The sequence below is a fragment of the Myxocyprinus asiaticus genome, chromosome 11 (assembly GCF_019703515.2).
Source record: "Myxocyprinus asiaticus isolate MX2 ecotype Aquarium Trade chromosome 11, UBuf_Myxa_2, whole genome shotgun sequence".
In the NCBI taxonomy this organism is placed as follows: Eukaryota; Metazoa; Chordata; class Actinopteri; order Cypriniformes; family Catostomidae; genus Myxocyprinus; species Myxocyprinus asiaticus.
This window is the reverse complement of record NC_059354.1, coordinates 47,833,637-47,855,750: the sequence shown is the minus strand read 5'-3', so window position 1 is coordinate 47,855,750 and position 22,114 is coordinate 47,833,637. Positions and strand designations below refer to the sequence as shown.

The following is a 22,114-nucleotide window of genomic DNA, read 5'->3' as shown; positions in this document are numbered from 1 at the left end:
TAAAATCTATACATAAAAAGAATTTGAAAAGTTTTCTTCTTTTTGTTTTAATAAAACACCTGGCACATTACATTTGCCTACAACAAATACATTTGCCAACAAAGTTAAACTAATAAAGTTTAAAGATCACATGGGAGCAGAATGTTTTTACTGGGTTTACAAATAGGTTGTAATTTTGTCAAATGATTCAAAAAGTGTGAATATATTATTTCATTGTGTGTATTTAGGATGCATTGAATGCTTTGAAATTTGCCTTAGCAAGACAAAATAGCAATTCCAAAACTGAATTCCACAATTTTTACAAGTAATTCCTGCCACGGAATGCTATTAAACACAATACATTATTAGAGATGCCAATTAAATTAAATGTACCTGTATAGATGTGATGGAAATTAAACTGTATTTCTGCTAACTACTACATTTGCCACTAAAATTTTTACAAAATTTAAAAAAAAAATTTGTAGTTAGTGTACTTGTTTATCAAGAAGACAGCAGTGTCAGTGAAGAGCATAATAATAATAATTTATAATTATTATATTTATTTATCACACATTATATGTTTTTGCACATATACAGTGAAATTCTTTTTTTTCACATATCCCAGCTAAGCTGGGGTCAGAGTGCAGGGTTAGCCATGATACGATGCCCCTGGAGCAGATAGGGTCAAGGGCCTTGCTCAAGGGCCCAACAGTGGCATCTTGAACCCCTGACCTTCTGATCAGTAACCCAGAGCCTTAACTGCTGAGCCACCACTGCCCCCAGCATGCATGATATGGAATAAGATAAATGAGAAGGAAACTAAGTAAAATAAAGATAAATATCAGTTATGAGCAGACATTTTTATAGCATTCCATTTACAATTGAATTATAATTGTAAAATTATGCAAAAAGTGAAAAATAAAAATTACAAAATTTTCTTTAGCGAGATGTTTCATTCCAAATATTTTTCAATGTAATTTCCACCACAGAATGTTAGCAGGGAAACTCATAATTTGAGATGGGCTGGAAATGACATTTGTTGGTTCAGAAAAAAATAACCGAATTCTTCTGTGATGCATATATATGACCTCTGTTAGACATTGCTGGTAAGTAGACAACTTAAAACTTGTGAGTGCATGAAAGGTCTGTTTTAAGGAAGTTTATTTTCTAAAAAATCTGGGCCAGAATGCCCATAGTTGAAGAAACTCCCTCATATCATGAATCGATTGCGAGGCGCTCTTAAAGTATATCTTGAACAAAAGCTCTGTTGTTTCATACACAACAAAAAAGGAAAAAAGAAACGGAACTGAGCTGGATGGCACAATATAGTGCAGGTACACAGCTCACCTGTTGTGTGACTGTGAGGGGTTCGACACTTGGCATGAGTGTTACACAAATCCGGCTCTACCAGTTTGACTGAGCTAAGCTCCATAAAGCTGCACTATAAGATCTATCTATCACATTGAGTAACAAGACTGCATCTGATAATAGTTACAGTGATAGAAGTTGAATGAACTTCTACTGGCCTGTTATATAAACCTGCAGAAATTCTGCATAATCTCACAACTCAAGACACATTTTAGACATGCAGTTCACTTTCTAATAAGTAAGAGCAAGTGGTATTGTGAATAATTACAGCTAATCCCTGTAGACTTAGTGGCACTGAGATCAGAAGGTGGAGAGTTTTCACTGACTAACTGGCACTTTCTCTGTATCAGTTACAAAATAAGGTCTGAAACACTTTATTTGTTTTGTATTTTTTTTCTTCTTCAGCAAATGAACAGTGAAAGGAGGTGTATAACCCTCAGAAAATGTTTATAATCCTCAACAAGTCAATTAATTAACTAAATATAACTAATTAAATATTAGCTGTTTGATTTTACTTTTCATATGCAGTTTGCAATTTTTGCAACCCTGTTACTAACATTTGAGTCCCTGATTTGTGTGATTTAGTTCTTTTCTAGCAATAAACAGTAACTAAATACCAAAATTAAAAGAACAAAATGTATTTAAAAAAATTATAATGCAGTATGCCAGAATTGGTAACAGAGTTGCAATTAATGGGATTTTATATTTAGCCTAAATTATGATATAATTAAATGGGTACAAGCAAATTTGGGACCAAATGTTGGTTTGTAGTTGATTCTAAAATACATTTAATATTTTTTATTTATTTATATTTTATTTAGTCAGTTTAGAATTTAAACAGTATATAACAGTTTAAAACAGTATATATATATATATATATATATATATATATATATATATATATATATATATATATATATATATATATATTCACTTTTTACCATTTCGCTTTGTACATTTCACTTTGTATATAATAAGCCACTTGATTATTGCATACATTTTTACCATGTTTGTTGTCGTTTTGTTCCAGCACAAAAAATATTTTTTAATATCAATTTGAATGTATTTATTTTTATTTTCACACTGATACCCCTAGACCATACTGACACTTATATTCTCCATAAATTAAATAAACAAATAGTGATCTTTTTCATTATAATAACTTTGGTAATGGGGTTGAAAGGTTGAGCTTGATGAATGTAGTCAACTCTACAATTTGTATACAACTTAAGAAAATGGAATGAGATACACTCATTTGATGTGTTTAAAACTAGCTATTTTTATAGCTGTTAATGTTATGTTAGTTTAGCGGACATATCTAATAGTTCTCATAACAAAAGCATGGGAATTTTGCCTCTGATGCTTTAAAAATAACAACCTAGTGTCATAGAATGAACGTTACTATAACTACATTTTTGCAAACTGGCTTTTATGTGCTGAATTCTACATTTCATCACAGTTTCCTGGTGAAATGAACACTAGAGGCACTACAACAACTGTGTGTTTTATTCACTTTCACAAATCACGACTACAACCACTGATTATGACTTTATGTACACGTATTTTTCGTTATGTTTTGATATCAAAAACACTTTTACTCCAATGCATCATTTGAAAAAAATGACACATTTTAACGCTTTCATTACAGACCCACCTACATTTACACACGTATTCCAATGTTATTAACTTCTGCTGTAGATCACATGATAGAGTGTTGGACTTTGGACTTGGAAGATGGAAGCTTGAGCCCAGCCAAGCACACAAGCTGACACGTAAGTCGAAAGTGTCAAAGAAACTATACGAAATGACATGGTTGCTTCAGAATATGTGCTTTGCAAACTCGCATTTGCTTTTTGGACACTATCGGTTAGGTTTAGGTGTTGGTTTAGGGAAAGGATGTCTGTGTTGTTTAACTTTCATTTGATTTGGGGCCTGGGTAGCTCAGTGGTAAAGATGCTGGCTACCACCTCTGGAGTTCACTAGCTCGCTAGTTCAAATCCTAGGGTGTGCCTAGTGAGTCCAACCAGGTCTCCTAAGCAACCAAATTGGCCCGGTTGCTAGGGAGGGTAGAGTCACATGGGGTAACCTCCTTGTGGTCGCTATAATGTGGTTCGTTCTCGGTGGGGCACGTGGTGAGTTGAGTGTGGATACCACGGTGGTTGGTGCTCAACAAGCCACATGATAAGATGCGTGGGTTGACGATCTCAGACGCAGAGGCAGCTGGGGTTCGTCCTCCGCCACCCAGATTGAGGCGTGACCACGAGGACTTAAAAGCGCATTGGGAATTGGGCATTCCAAATTGGGTGAAAAAGGGGAAAAATCCCCAAAAAACAACAAATAAAAACTCTCATTTTATTTGATTTCACTATTGGTTAGGTTTAGGTTACAGTTTTAGCTAAGGGAAGTATGTTCTACTCATTAAAACCTCCATCAAAACCTTGTCTGATTATGACACCATTTCACTCGCTTTTGGTGCCCCCAGCAGGACATTTCAATGGGAAACTGCAGCCAAACGTGTAATAAAGCACGTCATTTAGTTTTGCAAAAGTGTTGCCACGGTAACGTTATTTTCATGAGACCAGGCTGAAAAATAAGTAACGAGACACCAAAGAGCAGGTCCTGCATTGCAAATCGCTCGATGCTATTTGACAGATTTGTACCAACCTTGGACATGCCCTTGTTGGAGAAGTACAATCCTGATCTTCTTAACACAAAGTAGAACTTCTTCCATGATTTTCTGCCATGCTCTTTGGCATGAAGGAACCCGTGAATCTCAGGACAAGAGCTGGAGCTGAGAAAAGTCTGCAGGAGAAATATCAGACAACTCAAGTTTGACTAATTCATGGTGCACAAGTCATTTATCCATTGACAGGTGAAGTGTGTAATTTCTGTGGCAATAGCGGCACCAAATGAAAAAGGCACCTGAATGAGTTGTGAGTGGTTCATGATTCCATTGGTTTCACTCGATATAGACACCATGTGTTCTGGGAAAAAATCCTGCAATGACCAAAAGACCATGACAAAACAAAACCAGATTACAATTCAGCTCAACCAGACGAGATAAATACTGATCCGATTGCAGTTTTTTGTCTAAAACTCTGCTTCCAAGTGAATTAATTGTACATTATCAGGACAGCACACACACAAACGTACACTCACAAGAGGATTTTTGAAGAACTCGTATTTGGCGTGATTCTTCCTAAAGTGCAGGCAGCCGTTTGAGTCCATGCCCCAGCTCGACTGCACCTCAATAACTGACTCATGGTCTTCAATAGTTCTCTCTGGAAATCACATAGAAATGTCAGATTACTAGACACTCATGAATAATCTTCCATATTTAAGAGCATCCTATGACCTCATATTCAATTTGTGACTACATGTAACATTTAAAGGGATAGTCCACCCAAAAATGAAAATGATCTCATTATTTACTCACCCTCATGATATGCCAGGTGTATGACTTTCTTTTTTCTGCAGAACACATTTGAAGAAAAATAGAAAAATATCTCAGCTCAGTAGGTTCTTAAAATGCAAGTGAATGGCGATTTCTCTTTTGAAGCTCCAACAATCACAGATAGTCAGCATAAATGTCATCCATACGGCACCAGCTGTTAAATTAATGTCTTCTAAAGCAACACGATCACTTTTGGTGTGAAAAAGATAAATATTTAAGTACTTTTTTTTACTCTAAATCATGCTTCTGTTCTGCAGCGGTACACACGTGTGAAACACGCGAGAACTGACACATGCGTCACAGCCGGAAGAGCAGCGCTGTTTACAAGTGAGAAGGAGGAACGCTGTACAGTAGCTTGGTTGGTTTTGGTTTAGATCTGTTTTAATCTGTTTCTTTACTCACAATGGTGTGTTTATGTGCTTATCCTTGATGTCTCAAATGAGAAGAGAACATGTGATTACATCTGTTTCCATGGCAATGTGAAAACATCACATGAGAGACCGCATGATCTCCACCCTCTTGTGCAGCTTAACCTCATGTTGTATTATAATTAAAAAGTACTTAAATATTTATATTTTTTCACACCAAAATGATTGTATCGCTTAAGAAGACATTCATTTAACAGCTGGTTTGGTATGGATGACATTTATGCTGACTGTCTGTGATTTTTGGAGCTTCAAAAGAGAAATCGCCATTCACTTGCATTTTAAGGACCTACTGAGCTAAGACATTTTTCTATTTTTCTTCAAATGTGTTCTGCTGAAGAAAGAAAGTCATTTCAAAAGTTAGTGTACTTGTTTACCGAGTGGACAGGCATGCTTAAGATGAAATCTGAGACAAATGATCCTTGAAGAACACAAAGAAAATCCAGGTAAATATCACTTGTGAGCAGAATATTTTACTATGCGTCATTTCCAGTCAAGATGTAATTTTGCCAAATTATGCAAAAAGTGAGAATATATTATATAATTGTGTGTTTTTAGGATATATAAAATATTAGCTATAAGAAAATGCTGTTGGCTATTTATTTGAGAAACAATAAAAACTTTATTTCCATTAGCGTCATTTCCACCACAGAATTATATGTAACACAATACAGAATTGGAGATGTGCTGGAAATAACACTGTGCTGGAAATCGTCATGATTTTCAGAAAGAAAATGACTGAAAATAAATCTCCTGTGAAGCATGTACTGTACATACTGTTAGACATTGTCAGTAGACAAAAATAAATAAGTGAGAGTGTAATTTTTTTTTTTTAACAAGAATAAAATTAAAGAAACACCCATATATTGCATTTTGTACATTTTATCCTGTCCATTCAATAGAATTATATACTGCACTATACTGATTTGCAAGTATGCACTTTCCCATTATATCCTATGTTACTATTTGCACTTCTGATTGCATGCTAACTGTATTTCTTTTATTATGTACAATAACAATAAAGTGGAATCTAAACTAAATCATTATAAAACCTCTGCCTGGAATTTAAGTACAGGTAAAAGAAAGAAAGTACGGTATTTTTGTAGCATTTCTTCTCTCTTCATGAGTTGCAGCCACATGCCGATTATGAAGCAGCGATTAAACACATTAACCAGCAGCGCAATAATGCCTAAGCATTTACAAGCATCTGTCCGCCTGCATTCAAGCAGGGTGTTAGTCCTCCTGACGTTAAAGACATCACTTTCATTAGCCTATTTATCTTCTAGGTAACCATTGTAGGAGTTTCACACAGGTGCGCTGTCTTCATTCATATATTAAATGAGCCGTACAGCCTTATTTTGCTCTGGCAAGAGATAATATTCAATACATCTATCTTCCGATACACTACGTGGCCAAAGGTATGTGGACATCCAGAACAAGATCACTTAGCTTACCAGATCATAACCAAAGCAAACAATGTTAACACAGTTTCAAACTGAAAATATTTGGCCATTCATTGCAGTTACGCTATGGGAATTAATTAGTATAAGATAACAGGAGTCTAACTCTTCTGCTTGGCTGCTTCTACACAGATGCATTCCATGCAGACATTAAACATGCTTTTAGGGTTGCAGGAGCTCAATAATATTTAATGATAAAGTGAAATAATGAGCTTCCCACGCATCTCTCTCATTATTATTGAAGGTCACTCATTATCAAGGCATCATTTTTGAAAAATGTGTTAATAATTAATCTGTCAAACCCACAGTGAACTGGCACGGTGAAGCTCAGAGATGGAAACAAATGAGGCCAGTAAAATCTCAAATTATTAAACAGATAGTTCAAACTCTACTGCACATTCTGACTGAATAAGCCATTGTACAATGCTGATAAATGCACTCCTGTATGGCTGCACAAGGTAACGTTTTTGTCCACTAGGATGATTTTAAAGAAAAAAATGCAAATAATTATAATAAAATAAAATAATAATTAAAAATTATTACAATTAATTAAAATATTACATCCATTTAAAAGTATTAAGATATTATTTTATTCATGTAAAAATTAATTAATAAATACATTTTTTTACTGATATCTATTTTCTTTTAAACTGTAGATTATAATAGCAAACTTTAACATGTCTCTTGAATTACTTGTGTCGAAATGTTAAGTTTGCCAAAATGTCTTTACTGTTGGAGTGTCACCTACCAAGAATTTTTAAACCCCACTCGATAATAAATGTATAAGTGTTAAAATCAGAAAACAATCTATGCTTTTCAGGCAGAATGTTAGTCTCAGTCACCATTCACTTTCATTGCATCTTTTTTCAATGAATGTGAATGGTGACTGAGACTGTCAGTCTTTAACATTGTGCCTAACATCTCATTTTGTGTTTCACAGAAGCAAGCAAGTCATAAAGGTTTGGAATGACATGAGGGTGAGTAAATTATGACAGATTTTTTTGGATGACCTATTCCTTTAAGCCCAGCTTCTAAGTTCTTAAACCAGTCCAAATGATGATCAGTTTTAAATTCCTGCTGCCAAGTTTTTCAATGGCCCCTTTGTGCCTGACTGCATCAAATTCAGCTGTACCTTGTTTACAGCCAACAACATTTCAATCCATAACATTCATTTGCCCCCCATGCTTAATCAAACCAGCAAAATGCATTTTTATCTACTCATACATATACTAATTCAATCAGAAAAGAGGAGCTTACCGATGCCCAGATGAGGGATCTGCTCAAACAGAGTCCAGCTGTGGTCATCAATACAGTGATTCTTCAGTATAAACTGCTGGCAGATATCCCGGGCAGTGATTTCAGTGGGCACCTCCACAGTACGACTGGTGTTGTCTTCACTGTACACTTTGATTACCTGTGACACAACAGGGAAGAAATAAAAACAGCCTTTATATTTCCAGTACTAAAAATGGGCTGTGTTTGAAATAGAATACTCGCTTACCATTTACTGAATGCTGCACAGTATTCACTGTACTGCCTACTGTATTTCAAAAAATAGCAAGTGAAACTGTACGCATTATTTCACGATCAACGATTGAAACATCGGTTTTCGACTTATTTGTCACATGAGCTTAATTCAGGAGGCAGCATCCAGTTCTTTGAAACTGATGTTTATTTCCATTTTGATCCAATTTGTCTTTTGGCAGTCAGATGGCAAACAATGAGTAAAAAAAAAGGGAGGTTCTGATAGCAATTCTGCTGTTTTGGTTGCATAATTCTTCAGCACAAATACCGCTATTAAACATGACGAAGTTGAAATAACGTGGACTGATGGTTTAAGCAGAAGCATATACCACTGATTTAAGGGATAGTTCACCCAAAAATGAAAATGTTCTCATTATTTACTCAGCCTCATGATATCCCAGGTGTGCATGACTTTCTTTCTTCACCAGAACACATTCGAAGAAAAATATTAAAATATCTCAGCTCAGTAGGTCCTTAAAATGCAAGTGAATGGAGATTTCTCTTTTGAAGTTCCAAAAATCACAGACAGTCAGCATAAACGTCATCCATACGACACCAGCTGTTAAACGAATGACCTCTAAAGCGACACAATCGCTTTTGGTGTGAAAAAGATAAATATTTAAGTACTTTTTTTAATCTCTAAATCATCGCTTCCGTTCTGCAGTGGCATGCGCGTGTGACGTAATCGCATTGACATTTGAAACACGCGAGAACTGAGGTGCGTGCATCACAGCCAGAAGAGCAGCGCTGTTTACAAGTGAGGAGGAGGTATGTACAGAACTATGTACAGTAGCTTGGTTTTGGTTTAGATCTGTATTGATCTGATTCTTTACTCACAATGGTGCGTTTGTGTGCTTATCCTGGATGTCTCAACAGAGTGGAGAACATCAGATTACCTCTGTATCATGGCAATGCGAATACGTCACGCGAGAGACCGCGTGATCTCCACCCTCTCGTGGAGCTTACGGAAGCAATGATTTAGAGTTTAAAAGTACTTAAATACTGATCTTTTTTCCACAGCAAAAGCGATCGTGGCATTTTAGAAGACATTAATTCAACAGCTGGTGTCATATGGATAACTTTTATGCTGACTGTCTGTGATTTTTGGAGCTTCAAAAGAGAAATTGCCATTCACTTGCATTTTAAGGACCTACTGAGCTAATATATTTTTCTATTTCACTTAAAATGTGTTCAGGTGAAGAAAGAAAGTCATACACACCTAGGATAATTTTCATTTTTGGGTGAACTATCCCTTTAACAACTATGGACAAATGAATGGGATTTTTACTTCCAGAACCAGACTGTTCATCCTGTTTGTGTTATGTAGTATGTTAATGCTATCTCGAACATTACCATGAATACACAGCCCTGCCATGCAGTTTAAACACAAGTGCATTTGCCACACTGCAACAAGCCATATTATCTTCTGAGTGCTGATCATTGGACACAGTGAAACTCCACCATCCCATGGGGACATATTGAATTAAATTTCACTTCATACCCTATATATGCAACAACCCATTCATTCAAACTCCAAACAGCCAGTGCTTTAGGAGCGTGCTGACCTAAAGTCATGAATGTAATCTTTTATGAATGCAGGAGTTCACTGCTACACCTCAAATCCAGCAAACCTACCGATCAGCTGTAGGTGTTAATATTACCTCCAAATCTTCATTCCAGAGTCCTTTTGGGGCTGTTTTAGAATGGATCTGGTATTGTGCCATCAGCTTTTAGTGCTTTGAAATGATCCCACAGAGAAATAGAGCAGCATTCATACCCCTTTTAACAGAATTCATTCATTTCTTATGCACAAAACCATGCAGAAATGAGTAAACTGGTGTTTCAGCAAAACTTACCACTGTGCTTGGCGGCAGGCAAGGCTGTAATCTGGGACTCGCTGTGCAGCTTATGTAGGGCTGAGCGCACAGCATTTTGAAGAGTTGAATTGACATAAAACATAAACGCAAGCTCTTTCACCCATCTCTCTCTCTCTGCAACCGAGGTAATTAGAGAGAGCACGCTCAGTTGCAGCTTCCACTGCTGTATGTCACCATGGTTCTGGCCAATCCCGCTTGCAAACACACACACACACACACACACCGAAGGAGGGGGAGGGAGGCAGGAAAAGTCACAAGATTTGCCCCACCTACCTATTCACACAGTCTTGACAAGCCCCTCTTTACTATTCTTAGCATGCAATTAAGAAATCTCTTTTTAAGAGTTTGTTCACCCAAAAATGAAAATTCTGTCACAGTTCAGTCACCCTCATCATCAGCCAACAGTTCATGACAAGAAGATCTAAGAGGTGTAACTGTTTCGTTAGGGTTTGAAAGATCTGCTAAATATTCTGGTGCTAAACCATGTACAGCCACATAAGTAGTTAATAAAATCTTAAAATCAAACTCCATACAGTATGTATTGGTAACCAGTGCAAAGAAGCTAAAACTGGAGTAATATGATTAAAAGACCTTGCTCGTGACAAAAGTCTAGCTGCTGTAAAAGTCGTTTGCACTGATTGTAGCCGTGCTAAAGTGCATTGATTTAAAACTGAAAACAGGGAATTACAGCAATCAAGGTGTGACGAAATAAAAGCATGTAAGCTTCTCTATGTCCCTAAAACTCAAGACATGTCCAATCTTGGAAATGTTCCTTAACTGATAAAAACAAGACTGAACTAACTTCCTAATGTTTTTGTTTCAAAATAGACAGCCACATTTTTCACTAACCGCTGAATATTTTGGACAACCTGATTAACAGGGTTGCTGCAGAGTTTTTCAAATCTAATTTAAGACTTTTTAAGACCTTTTTCAAGACCTGAACAAATAAAATACCGTATCCCCATACCAAAACAAACCAACATAATCTGAAAATAAATCATGTATCACAGACTCTTACCTAAACAGGCAGGGGCACACATTCAACATGGCCTTAATATTGCTTATCAGTAAAACAGGGTAGGCTATATGCAAGTTTAAAATACTCAAGGCTAGGTCTTAATACACGTTTAATACAACCTTTTAAATCGAGGCACAAGCTGAATAGTCGGTTTAGAGCTAATGATTAATCGTTGCAATAATTGCCCGAATAGACGAATAATTGTTCTAATAATCGTTAGATTAGTCGATTATCAAAATAATCGTTAGTTGCAGCCCTACTCAAGACATGTTCCCCATATATATCACATTAAAATTGGTTTATGTACCATTATATAAATAGATACAAATTAGAGGTCGACCGATATTGGATTGTGCTGATTTAATAAAGTGTTGAAAGAAAGCCAGTTAGTCTACCAATAGTTTTTTAAAATTGGTAACCTATTTTAAATGTTCTTAGTCTTTCCTTCCTGTGATGGGGAGGGCCAGACAGAGGCTACAAGAGTCCAAATTCAATTAAATTCCAGGTGCACTTTATGCATGGAACTTTGCATAACTTTTAACTTTAAAGGCACTTTAACTTTGAAATACACCGGGGACTGACTTGAAATGTTAGCGCTTCACTGCTTCCAGCTGCTCATTCAAACAAATAAGGGAAATAAAATGTGCACTACTACAATAATCTACAATGTATTACAATATAAACAATTAAAAGTAAACACTGTCATATTTCATCAACACTATATCATCATCATCAACAGCTGACCTTTAGTGATGGCTTGTCATAAATTTCCAATATCGCTTAATGATTATGAACTGCTCTGCAACAGCTGAAAACACTCACAAGCTCCCGTGTGCTTGGAGAAAATACAGTGCTGCGTTTTCACTTTGTAGGACGCAGCACATGCATTTATTTAATTAAATAGTATTCTTTTGAAGTTTGATAATCACATTAGGTCATATCACAATTCCTGTCTTTCCGTCCCCAAATTTAAGACCTCTTTAAATAAAAATTACGACTTTTGTTGTATCATTTAAGATATTTACGACTTTTTATTACCTTAAATTTTGGAAAACTGAATTTAAAACATTTTAAGACTTTTTAAGGATCCGCGGGAACCCTTGATTAAGTGCTGACTCAATCTGACTTTTATGAAATCATGACTGATTATAAGAACCTCTGTTTTATCATTATTTAACAGAAAAAAATTATATGCCATCCAAGTTTTCATATCAGATATACATGCTGGAAGAACATTTAAATTAGTCAGATCATTGGCATAGCAATGAAAATAAATGTTGTATTTTTGAATCACAGAACCAAGCGGTAACATATACAATATAAAGAAAACAAAATTGGCCCCAAAAGGGATCCTTGCGGAACACCACAATTTATTGCTGAAGAGGAGGACATCTGATCTCAAACCGACACTACAAATTTTCCATTCAACAAGTAGGAAATTTTCCCAGCCATCTCTTAAGAGTATCAATTAAAACTAAAATATATATACAAAACCGTTCATCTGGTGAATATACAGACTATAAAAGGTTTAATTTTGTATATACTTAAATATAGAGCATTCTAGTCTCCGTCACTGCAAAGTCCCCAGTGTGTTTCTGGCTTGTTTAAAGTTATGCATCAAATCTTCATTTTTATCTGGATATCATTGGGATTTTGGTTGCCTCTCATTATCACATCTTAATATATTGGATGAAATATTAAAGTAACTTTAACTGACATCATTGATCAGGTAGCATTTGTTTTGTGTGGCGTAACTGGACGTGACACAACAATTGGAATATGCAGAATAGAAAATGAGGTGTGTCTGTCCTTTCTAAACAGTGAGTATCTTAACGTTTACGGATTGGCCCCATTCACTTCCATTGTAAGTGCCTCATGTAACCCAGATTTATGCTTTATTTTTATTTATTTTTTTTTAAATGGAGGAATAAGTCAAAATAATTTTTTGTGGTAATTAACATTATGCCACAAATATTGTTGATTGAGCTTAACTTATATTGAACTCAGAATATTCCTTTGATGGAAAAACTATACATTTACAGGTTAAGTTTTGTCTGCAATATTTTTCAGTTGTTTGTCAATGAGGGTTAGCAATTTGAGGCAACATGTGTTACATGCAAAGAATAATATAAAGTTAATTCAATATAAAATTACATACAATTAAATCAAATTTTTTTCTTTGGTAATGTATAAGTTGGCTTACAATGGAAAATTAAGAACAATATTAGATGTTCCCAAAAAACACAGGATATTTTTGGCCCCTACATTTTGAATTTCAGGGCCTTTTTTGTCACTTTTGGTGACATTTTTGCCCACAGTACACTGTAAAAAAATGTCTGTAATTTTAACAGTAAAAGACTGTAAAAATGCTACAGAAATAAAACGTTAATTGATTAATGAGTATTAACTGTAAAATATGCAGTAAAAAATATATATATATATTTTAAAAGACAATACAGTAGTTTTTACAACAAAATGTTGTAAAAAAAATTTTTTTTTTAGATTGAAAAAGTATGATTTTCCTGTATAATTAATGGGAAAAAAAATTACATGTTTAGCAAGAGAGTACATTTACTTTTTACAGCAAAGTATTGTTAAAATTACAGTATAAAGCAGTAATCGAGCTTTCCCACAATTCCCTGTGTGACCCATTACATTTCATTATATTTTATGGGAATAGTTATGTTTCTTCTTATTATTAATAACAGTTACATACATTGGGTTTTATATTTGATGTAGTTTAGTTAATGTTTATTACATTATTTTAATTTTACATGTGTTATGCTGATGGTGTTTAGTGTTTGTGTGACACTGAACACTGTCTCTACATGTTTATTGGTCATTGCTCCTAGAAGAGCCACTATTGGTGAACTTCATGTCATCATGTGCTCTTCTGTAGTTACAACAAATACCTTATAAAGTAAAAAGCAGATTTTTACAGTTTCAGTAGGCTAATATCAAGTTTATGACTTTTTTTTTTACTGTAAATTTAACAGATTTTTTTTTCTTTTCTTTTTTTTACAGTGCCATCATGGTCATGTAAATTACAACAGTTTTAAACTGTAAAATTTGCAGGTTGTTCTGTAAAGTTGTTTACATTTTTACTGTATTTTTTACATAATTATTCTGGCAACCACAGCTGCCAAATTATTTTTGTAAAAACAACATGATTTTTTTACAGTCTACGTAATAATATGAAGAGTACATGGAAAATTAAAAGTGGGAGCACACGAATAAATCAAATTACTGAATTCAAAAGAATCCCTGTTGATAATTTTTTGTCCAGGTCGACCCATCCCTTGCCTCCAAAAGACCTGATACGCCCCTCCAAACTCCAAAGCCAAACCTGGTACTGCTGGTAGCTGAAACAGCCTAAATATATATATATATATTTTTTTTTAATTCTAGATCAATATCTGTTCTTCCATATTTTTCAAAGGTTTTTGAAAAAGTAATTTACAACATAACTCACTGTATCATTACCAGTTTGGCTTCTGTCAAAAGCATTTTACTTCCATGGCTCTAGTCCAACTGATGGAAATAATGAAATACCTATTGGTGTTTTCACAGATCTTTCTAAAATACCCAGATGACCTACTATTTTTCGGCGAGGTTCTGAAGTGCCTATTGACTGGATACTTTACTATCCCATAATCCCTCGGGAGGTGAGGTGACGTCAAGTTCAAAATGCTGGAAAAGAACGCCAAAGAACCTCAAATCTGGCAGCTCTTCTCAACTATAAGTGCCATATATAACAAGAAAGATGTTCCTTGTGCTTAAATGGTGCTTGTTTAACAAAGCCAACGTTAATTATTATCTCTGTTGTTGTTATTACGCCATATATTCAGGTCATGGGACAATGCCCACATTCCTGGATTGAGTATGTCAGGAATTTATTCGTACTACTCGCATGCATACCTAAAGAACATACTGTTTTACCATCCAAGCAGTGTGTCCTTCATCAAAAGCAGTACATACTCTGAGAGTATGCAATTTCAGACACAGCTTGAATGTGGCATTCCCCAAGGATCAGTATAAGGGCCCCTGCTCTTTTTTAATACAGTATATGTCAAGGATCTATATCTGTACTTAAAAATGCATTTCTATCCAATTCACTGATGACACCAATATGTTTTTATCTGATAAAGATGGACATGTTAATATCTTCCATAAATACAAAACTCTCTAATATTGATCAATGGTTTAAAACTAACAAATAATTTCTCAACATTAAAAAAAAGTTCCAACATACCTGCTCTCACCAAGGAGTAAAAATGGAATTAATCATCTTCCACCAGTGTTTATGTACAATAGTACCATGACCCGGGTTCATTGCACTACATTCCAGTTCTGCACACTCTGATAATCCAACTCCATGACCTGAGATGCTTTTTAAATAATACTGAAGGAGTTCCCATGTGTGTGGAACTTCACTAACCACATTACGTGACTATGGCAACAATTTAGCTAAATGAAATTATATGCCTTATTACACGTTTTGCTGCAGTTTCCAAGTGAAATGTCCAACAGGGTGTGCCAAAAGCGAGTGAAATGGTGTTGTAATCAGATAAGGTTTTTAAGTTGAATATTGGATGGAAGCTAAACCTAACCAAATGTGATCTCAAATCAAATGAAATGTAGACACAAAACAGACATTCTTACCCTAAAACCATCACCCAAACCTAACTGGTAATGTCCAAAAACAAAATGAGAAATGAAAAGCAAGTTTTCTGAAGCAACCACATCATCTTGTGTTACTTCTATGACACTTTCATGTCACCTGTTGGCCTGCGTGCTTGACTGGGTTCAAACCACATCTTTCAGAGTCCAAAGCCTAACACTCTATCAGGAGAGCTACTGCACAAGTAAATCACACTAGAATAAGTGTGTAAATGTATGTGAGTCTGTAATACAACCATTAAAATACAACCGTTTTTCAAATTATGTGTTAGAGTAGTGGTTTTGATGTCATAACATAGCACTGTGTGAGTAACTTTGAGAAAAATAAGTGTTTATAAAGTCATTATCAGCCGTTGTACTCATGATTTGTGTGAAAATGAATAAAACGAACACTTGTAGCGCCTTTAGTGTTAATTTCACCAGGAAACTGTGGCAAAACATTTAATTCGTCACATAAAAGTTAGTTTGCAAAAATGTTCATTCGATGAGACTGGTTGTAAAATAATGAATAATAATAATAAATAATAATAATAAATAATAATAATTATTATTATAATTATTATTATCACATACACACGATTCATGCCAAGCCAATTATATGCTACAGTTAGTTCCTATCATTTATGTGATTAAAAATGCTAGTAAGTGTAATAAGCACAATCCGCTCCACGCTGTAGTCTTGATCATGGTTTACTTTGCAACAAAAACAGCTGACTGTACAGTTCCTTAGATATATATATATATATATATATATATATATATATATATATATATATATAAGCGATTGGGAATGACAGCAACTCAGCCACGAAGTGGTAGGCCACGTAAAATGACAGAGTGGGGTCAGCGGATGCTGAGGCGCATAGTGCGCAGAGGTCGCCAACTTTCTGCAGAGTCAATCGCTACAGACCTCCAAAGTTCATGTGGCCTTCAGATTAGCTCAAGAACAGTGCGTAGAGAGCTTCATGGAATGGGTTTCCATGGCCGAGCAGCTGCATCCAAGCCATACATCACCAAGTGCAATGCAAAGCGTCGGATGCAGTGGTGTAAAGCACGCCGCCACTGGACTCTAGAGCAGTGGAGATGCGTTCTCTGGAGTGACGAATCATGCTTCTCCATCTGGCAATCTGATGGATGAGTCTGGGTTTAGCGGTTGCCAGGAGAACGGTACTTGTCTGACTGCATTGTGCCAACTGTGAAGTTTGGTGGAGGGGGATTATGGTGTGGGGTTGTTTTTCAGGAGCTGGGCTTGGCCCCTTAGTTCCAGTGAAAGGAACTCTGAATGCTTCAGCATACCAAGAGATTTTGGACAATTCCATGCTCCCAACTTTGTGGGAACAGTTTGGGGATGGCCCCTTCCTGTTCCAACATGACTGCGCACCAGTGCACAAAGCAAGGTCCATAAAGACATGGATGAGCGAGTTTGGTGTGGAAGAACTTGACTGGCCTGCACAGAGTCCTGACCTCAACCTGACAGAGCACCTTTGGGATGAATTAGAGCGAAGACTGCGAGCCAGGCCTTCTCGTCCAACATCAGTGTCTGACCTCATAAATGCGCTTCTGGAAGAATGGTCAAAAATTCCCATAAACACACTCCTAAACCTTGTGGAAAGCCTTCCCAGATGAGTTGAAGCTGTTATAGCTGCAAAGGGTGGGCCGACGTCATATTAAACCCTATGGATTAAGAATGGGATGTCACTTAAGTTCATATGCGTCTAAAGGCAGATGAGTGAATACTTTTGGCAATATAGTGTAAATAAAAACACAGATAGAATAAACAGTAGTATTAAATTTGTTACTCGTCAGCATTACTGTCATGTCAATATAGCTGGCACTGCTACATCTTTAAGCAGGCTATAACTTTCTTGCAAAGCCTGAATCATAATGATTCTCAATGGAATCCTTAGAGAAATGTGCTGAACAAAGGTAGGCTGTGATCTCACATTGACAGATTCATGAACTTTGTTTGTATAAATTTGAGCCACTCATTCATAATGTTGGGATCCTTTAGAAGGCTATGAGATGCAGTTTGAAGATGCTACTCGACATCTTAATCTTTTTGTTGTTAAAAGCAAACTACAGTAACAATAGTACCACTTTCAGAGTTGCCTCAGCCGCTCTCTATATCAGTTCACTGAGATGATTACCTATGTTGTGGAGGTGGGGATATTCAAATGAACACCCCATTCCTATGTCACTATGGGGCCGATTTCAAAACGATTCTTTTTGCAGGGTGTAAACAATAAATGCTCTTTTCGGACTGAAGAGGAAGTTTGTACAACGACCTCTTACATGTCAAAATATCAAGGAAAATTTTATTCCTCATGACATGACCAGGGCTTGAATTAACACCCGCCAACCAGCCAAATGCAGGTAGAAATCGGCAGTGCCAGGTAACTCCTTCACTCTTACTAGCCACTTTGGCGGGTGACGTTTTCAGGGTTTTTCCTGCATTTAAAATTCTGGATGTCGGGTGACTCAGGCCGCTGCCAAAGAAAATGTAATTGTATTCATTTCGAGTTCAGCATTTTATAAGCTCAGAGAGAATTAAGGATAATAAATTCTGGAGAAAATCAAATAGTCTAAATAAAATAATAATAATTTAAAAAGCCTTAAAATTATGGAAAGGCTATTTAAAAAACTTGTTCAAAGAAATTTCTCATGATCAGAAAAACATACAAAATAATATAAGTCAATTGGAATCCGCAATCAAAAATAACCAAACCCTTCTATGACTATCAGATTAGCCCAGAAGACTTGACAGATGCACTTAATAAACTAAACCCCATAAAGGCATGCAGTTTAGACAGCATCAGAACAGAAATTTTGGGGCACAGCTGTGCAGTAATGCAGGAGGCTTTACTAAACCTTTTTAAATATGGTTCTGCAAACTGGCTACTTTCCTGACACCTGGAGCATGGGCTTAATACACTCATTATATAATAACTACCGAGGCATTTGTGTGAACAGTAATCTGGGGAAAACTTTGGGCCCTATTTTAAGAGCACAAAACCTTAAGCATAACGTTATGTGATATGACATATGTGCAAAGTCAATACGCATGGCCATGAAGTTTTAATATTTTCCTGTGTAATCGGTCCTGCTTGATCCGCTCCGAGCGGGATTCAAACCAGCGTCAGCCGGCATGGAAGGCGAGTGCACTAACGAGGAGGCTAAAGGCTACAGCCTCTAGCGTCAGTTGCTAGTGCGCCTCATGAGGCCAGGGGAGTGAGGTTTAAACATATCACACAGCTATCACATACCAGCTGGCTCCCTTTACATCAGCAAGCACGCGCTAAGTCTAGGCGCAAGTGGGTTGGCTAAATCGCGCATGCAAAACACTAATGGGCTGGGTCAAGAACAATTTAATTCTGGGGTTCTTCTTCGGTTATTGCACCATCAGAGTCCAATGATATGTTCCATTTATTGTCAAGAAACATTGATATAAATGAAGACTGTATTACTCTGTGACTATACTGTCGCATGCGCTGCTCATTTTCCGGACCATATGTGTAGATGTTGTATGTTCTCTATTGGCCTCTCTGAGAATGTTGGCTCTCGTCCTGCTCGCCCATGTCTTTGGACAACAGATGCAAAGTTAAAATTGGCAATAAAAGAACAGAATTCTTCATTCAAGGGCGCAGTGTGAGACAGGGCTGCAGTTTGAGTCCAACTCTATTCAACTTATAGATTAATGAGTTAGCAGTGCTACTGGAACAAACTGCAACACTGGTCTTTCTCTAAATCATTCGGAAAAGAAATTTCTTCTCTATCTGAAGATCTGGTGCAACAACAACAACTGGGCCTGCTGGAGAACTACAGCCAGAACTGGGTTCTAAAAGTTACTTTGAAAAAAATAAATAAATAAATAAAATCATGATTTTCCAGAAAAAACAAAAAAACATAAACAGAATACAGAAAACCAGATACACCTTCACTCTGGGAAGCACACCCTACACTACAACTACCTTTGTCTAAAAATCAGCGCATCAGGAGGTTTCAGTCTGGAAGTGAATGCACTAAAAGTGAAATCTCGATGAGCATTCTATGCTATTAAAGGGATAGTTCACCCAAAAATTTTAATTCTCTCATCATTTACTCACCCTCATGATATCACAGGTGTGTATGACTTTCTTTCTTCACCAGAACACAGAAAATTAGAAAAATATCTCAGCTCAGTAGGTCCTTAAAATGCAAGTGGATGCTGATCCAACTTTTTAAGCTCTAAAAAGAACAGACAGTCTGCATAAACGTCATCAATACAACTCCAGCGGTTAACTTAATGTCTTCCAAAGCGATACAATCGCTTTTGGTGCAAAAAAGATAAATATTTAAGTACTTTATTAACTCTAAATCATCCTTCCATTCAGCAGCGGTATGCGTGTGACGTAATCGCATTGACATATGAGACACGTGAGAACTGAGGCACGTGCGACACACCCGGAAGAGCAGCGCTGTTTACAATTGAGAAGGAGGAGTGATCTCCACCCTCTTGTGAAGCTTACTGGAAGCGTTGGATTATAGTTCAAAAGTACTTAAATATTGATAATTTTTGCACCAAAAGCGGTCATATTGCTTTTAAAGACTTTAATTTAACCGCTGGAGTTGGTTATGCTATTTAACCATCAATGGCATTTATACTGACTACCTGATTTTTGGATTTTCAAAAGTCGGATCACCATCCAATTGCATTTTAAGGAACTACTGAGCTGAGATATTTTTCCATTTTTCTTCAAATGTGTTCTGCTGAAGAAAGAAAGTCATACACACCTGGGATATCATGAGGGTGAGTAAATAATGAAATCATTTTCATTTTTGGGTGAACTATCCCTTTAAGGGAAAACTTACCCAAGGAGGTTTTCCTGTTACAATTTGGTAGAGCATTTTTGCTCTGTAGGCTACAAGGAATGTGCCACGTTGGTCGACTAATCGATTAGTCATCCAACAACTGTTCCCGTATTTGTGAGGTGCTGTGGAGAGATTAAAGTGTTTTTCTGACTCTGTCTGACACTGCATGAATAAATAGTTTCAGTAAAAAAGGTTCGATGTCGTGAACTAGATGTCATTATCTTGCAGTTCTGCGCTTTTGAAAATGCCACGAGGACTGCCCTGAAGCACTCCGGTTACATTGAAGCGTGTCATTCTGCGTTCAGGATGAGCATAAGCCGTTTTCTCTGCAGCTCGGTATTCAAGCCTTTCTTGTTTCTTACTTCTCTTTGATAGTTTTGTGCAATAAGATGTTATAGTTCTTTAGCTTGTATTTTTGTTGAATATCCATTAGTTAGCATGTTGAAGTGCTGCGCTTAGCATCCGTATATCCCTCTGAAACGTGTCTGATCGGGGTCACATGAACATAACGGAGCTTAAATATACATTATTATCCTTAACACCAACTAATTGACTAGTTGTTCAAGCAACCAAAAGTTGGTAGTAGAGATACACCGATACCAATTTTTGAAGGCCAATACAAGTACCAAGTACCTAGATTTAGTAGTTTTGTGTTTGTAAACGTATGCCATTCTATATGCATTTGATATCTTGATATTGGCAATATTAGCGTTTTCAGTCATTAAAAATGACACTTCAGGATTTTAATAGGGTGTAGCTTACCTTTAAAAGTATCCCAGCTAACACGTACATGTTATTCATGCTTGTTATTTTATCCATATTGTTCTGTACATTCACATAGAGAACAGTGCAGCTTTATTATTAATCGATTGTTCTGGTTTTGTTGCGTTGAGCCTGACTGAGTTTGGCGTCTGTTCGATTACTTTATACTGTGTTGTTATTGGGCTGAAGTAAAGCGAGTAAAGTGACAGCGAGTAACTCCCATCACTTTTTCCAGCTTCGTCTTTACACTTAGCATATAATTTTTGGAGTTGCGGTGTTTCTGGCGCTAAGATCTCTGGTGCGAGTCTAATCATAGCGCTCTTTTTTCTCTCCCTCAAACATAAATGTGCAGAGAGAGAAGGCGGATGAAATGTCAAAATGACATTTGGAATTATCCGTAAAAAAAAATAAATCTTGGATGACTGGCAAGCGCTTGGGAATGCGAGCTCTCACGCCACACAAGGGAGGGAGAGAGAGAGAGAAGGCGATTGCATGTGAGAGAATCCACTTGTATCAGGTAATGTTCTAGATTTAAATGGTTTAAACACATTAAAATGTTTCTCATGTTTTAAACTGGCCTTAGAAGCACTATGCACACATGTGCAATCGCGTCATTATATTAATGTACTCATACTCGGAAATATGAAATGATGAGACCGATACCGAGTATGAGTATTTACCTCCCAGTATCAGCTCGATACGAGTAATACCAAGTAGTA

At 36.4% G+C, this 22,114-nt stretch overlaps 1 protein-coding gene across 4 annotated transcripts in view; it reads right to left on the bottom strand.

Moving 5' to 3' along the window:
• The window catches only part of LOC127448257 (growth factor receptor-bound protein 14-like), a 98,320-nt gene that overhangs the window by 18,923 nt on the left and 57,283 nt on the right, over positions 1 to 22,114 (bottom strand). For 2 of the 4 annotated variants that reach the window (XM_051710659.1, XM_051710658.1), the window contains exons 3-6: positions 7,944 to 8,100; positions 4,501 to 4,628; positions 4,270 to 4,344; positions 4,012 to 4,149 (exon numbers count right to left, since the gene is read on the bottom strand). In XM_051710659.1, coding sequence (XP_051566619.1) covers positions 4,012 to 4,149; positions 4,270 to 4,344; positions 4,501 to 4,628; positions 7,944 to 8,100 — 498 coding nt within the window. Of the gene's footprint in view, positions 1 to 4,011; positions 4,150 to 4,269; positions 4,345 to 4,500; positions 4,629 to 7,943; positions 8,101 to 10,066; positions 10,382 to 22,114 lie in introns of those variants that run through there. The other 2 variants (XM_051710657.1, XM_051710655.1) reach the window with 2 other exon arrangements.